Genomic DNA, 2257 nt, shown 5'->3' with positions numbered 1-2257 from the left:
GCAGACCCGGCGTTCTGCTCACCGTGGCGTTCTCCGACAGGAACCACTCGGGGACGGGGATGTGGTGGTTGGGCACGGGCCTCGGGCTGCTCTGCCGGGCCTCGGCCTCCCAGAGCGGCGAGTTTAAGTCGGGGAAGTTGTTGTTGATGTCAATCCCGTCGTGGGTCCAGCGCCCCAGGGACCAGCCCCCCAGCTCCGAGCCCTGGGAGGCAATTCAGAAGGAGAGGGGCCCGAAGACTGTGGGCGGCGCGGACGCGGGACGGCTCCCCCACCCAGGTGTCTCTGAGCCTCTCCACACGTCTCACCTAAGACCACACCCACAGGCCACAGTCAGAACCCCTGCTGGTATCTGTGGGTGCACAGCCACGCCACGGGGGGACTCCTGCACAGTCCGGCCCTTCTCCCCTCGTGCCTCTCTGAGGGCTGCTGCGCTGGGCGGAGGAGACTGAGCGCTAATGAACCCAAAAGCCTGTCCTGCCCCGGCCGGGGGCTCAGCTGCTTGGAGCACTCATTGTCCCGCACACCAAACGGTTGTGGGTTCGATTCCTAGTCAGGGCGCACGCCTGGGCTGTGAATTTGATCTCTGGTTGGGGCGTATGGGAGGCAACCAATTGGTATTTCTCTCTCACATCAATGTTTCTCTCTCCTCTCTCTCTCTCTCTCTCTCTCTCTCTCTCTCTCTCTAAAATTTAAAAACGTAAAATTGAATGAATGAATGAATGAAAATAGAAGTCCGTCATTGCAAACTCAACAGCCTCGCTGTCCGGCCCACAAATCCCCAACGACTGTCGCAGCAAATCCCTGTCTGTGTCGATAAATACAACGAACCTCCACGTGGTGACGCTGCATTTGGCAGGTCCCATGGTTTCAGGAATAGTTTCCACTTTATTCCCAGGAAACACCAACTCTATTCTCTGCATAATCCAATGCACACGCGTACTCTACACCTAACCGTGCCCTGTGCACGCTCTACATCACACGTAGCACCTGACACACAGCCGATCTCTCAGGATCATAAACGACTCTCCTCGAGGAAAGATGAGAGGATCGCGAGTCATGCTCCGGCCGGGCCTGGGCTAGGGCTTGTGTGAGGCGCCAGCCGCTGCTCTGTCATCACTGTGTCTATATGCAGGGCCGCTTTCTCCTGTCTGCTGGCACGGGCCCCGCTCGGGGTCCCCGAAATTCTCTGTTCCAGTCTTTCATGACCTTGTGGTGTCCCCGCCTCAGCAGAGGCTCAACAAGGAAGCTACTGGTGGTGGTTTCTATTTGTTGATTCTGTTGGGGTTTTTCTTAAAGAGGGAGGAAGGGAGAGGGAGGCGGGAGGGAGGGAGGGAGGGGGAGAGAGAGAGAGAAGCAGCGATTTGCTGTTCCACTCATGTATGCGCTCATCGCTTGATTCTTGTGTGCGCCCTGACCGGGGACGGGGTCTGTGGCCTTGGCAAGTCCGGATGACTGGGCTGCCCGGCTGGGGCCCATGGGTGGACTTGAACTCGGGGCCAAGTGGGCTGTGCAGCCAGGGCCAGCGGTCGGGCAAGCAGGGAGGGGCGCGGTCCTTACCCCCTCGGAGGCCTTCTCGTAGCCGTCGAGAGAGGAAGGGAGAGGGAGAGAGAGAAATATGAATGATGAGAGGGATCGGCTGCCTCCTGCATGCCCCCCACTGGGGTCGGAGCCAGCAACCCGGGCCTGTGCCCTGACCGGGAATCAAACCCTGACCTCCTGGCTCTTAGGCCGGCAGGGTTGAGGGAGGGCACGATGTGGATGCGGGTCTCCTCCACCAGGCGGACGATGCGCGCGTTGCCCGCCAGGTACTCCTGGCACAGGAACTGCACCAGCAGCAGCAGCAGCTCGCGGCCCAGCACCTCGTTGCCGTGGGCGCCCGCCATGTAGTGGAACTCGGGCTCCCCTGGACCAGGTGGGGACACAGGCACGTCAGCAGCTGTGCAAGCCGCTCACCGCACGCCGCTCGCAACCCTCTGCCTGGCAGCCACTGGCCACCTCAGCCTGCTGGCCTTTTTTTTTCTTCTTCTAAATATATTTTTATTGCTTTCATACAGAAGGGGAGGGAGGGACAGAAACATCAATGATGAGAGAATCATGGATCGGCTGCCTCCTGCACGATCATTAATCAACCCAGGAACCAAGAGGTCAGGGTTCGATTCCCGGTCAGGGCACAGGCCCGGGTTGCAGGCCTGGGTTGCAGGCTCGATCCCCAGTAGGGGGTGTGCAGGAGGCAGCCGATCGATGATGTTTCTCTCTC

The 2257-nt window shown here is 59.6% G+C and overlaps 1 protein-coding gene across 1 annotated transcript in view; it reads right to left on the bottom strand.

Annotated features, from left to right (window-relative positions):
- Nucleotides 1-2257, bottom strand: part of CPXM2 (carboxypeptidase X (M14 family), member 2) — a 39585-nt gene that overhangs the window by 8937 nt on the left and 28391 nt on the right. Inside the window, 3 exon segments of the mRNA XM_014528849.1 lie at nucleotides 23-202; nucleotides 1558-1585; nucleotides 1735-1936. Of these exon segments, the coding sequence (XP_014384335.1) occupies nucleotides 23-202; nucleotides 1558-1585; nucleotides 1735-1936 (410 nt within the window).

Source organism: Myotis brandtii, unplaced genomic scaffold, assembly GCF_000412655.1.
Source record: "Myotis brandtii unplaced genomic scaffold, ASM41265v1 scaffold656, whole genome shotgun sequence".
NCBI classification, from domain to species: domain Eukaryota; kingdom Metazoa; phylum Chordata; class Mammalia; order Chiroptera; family Vespertilionidae; genus Myotis; species Myotis brandtii.
Note: the sequence above shows the minus strand (reverse complement) of the source record. Positions and strands in the feature narration are given on the sequence as shown.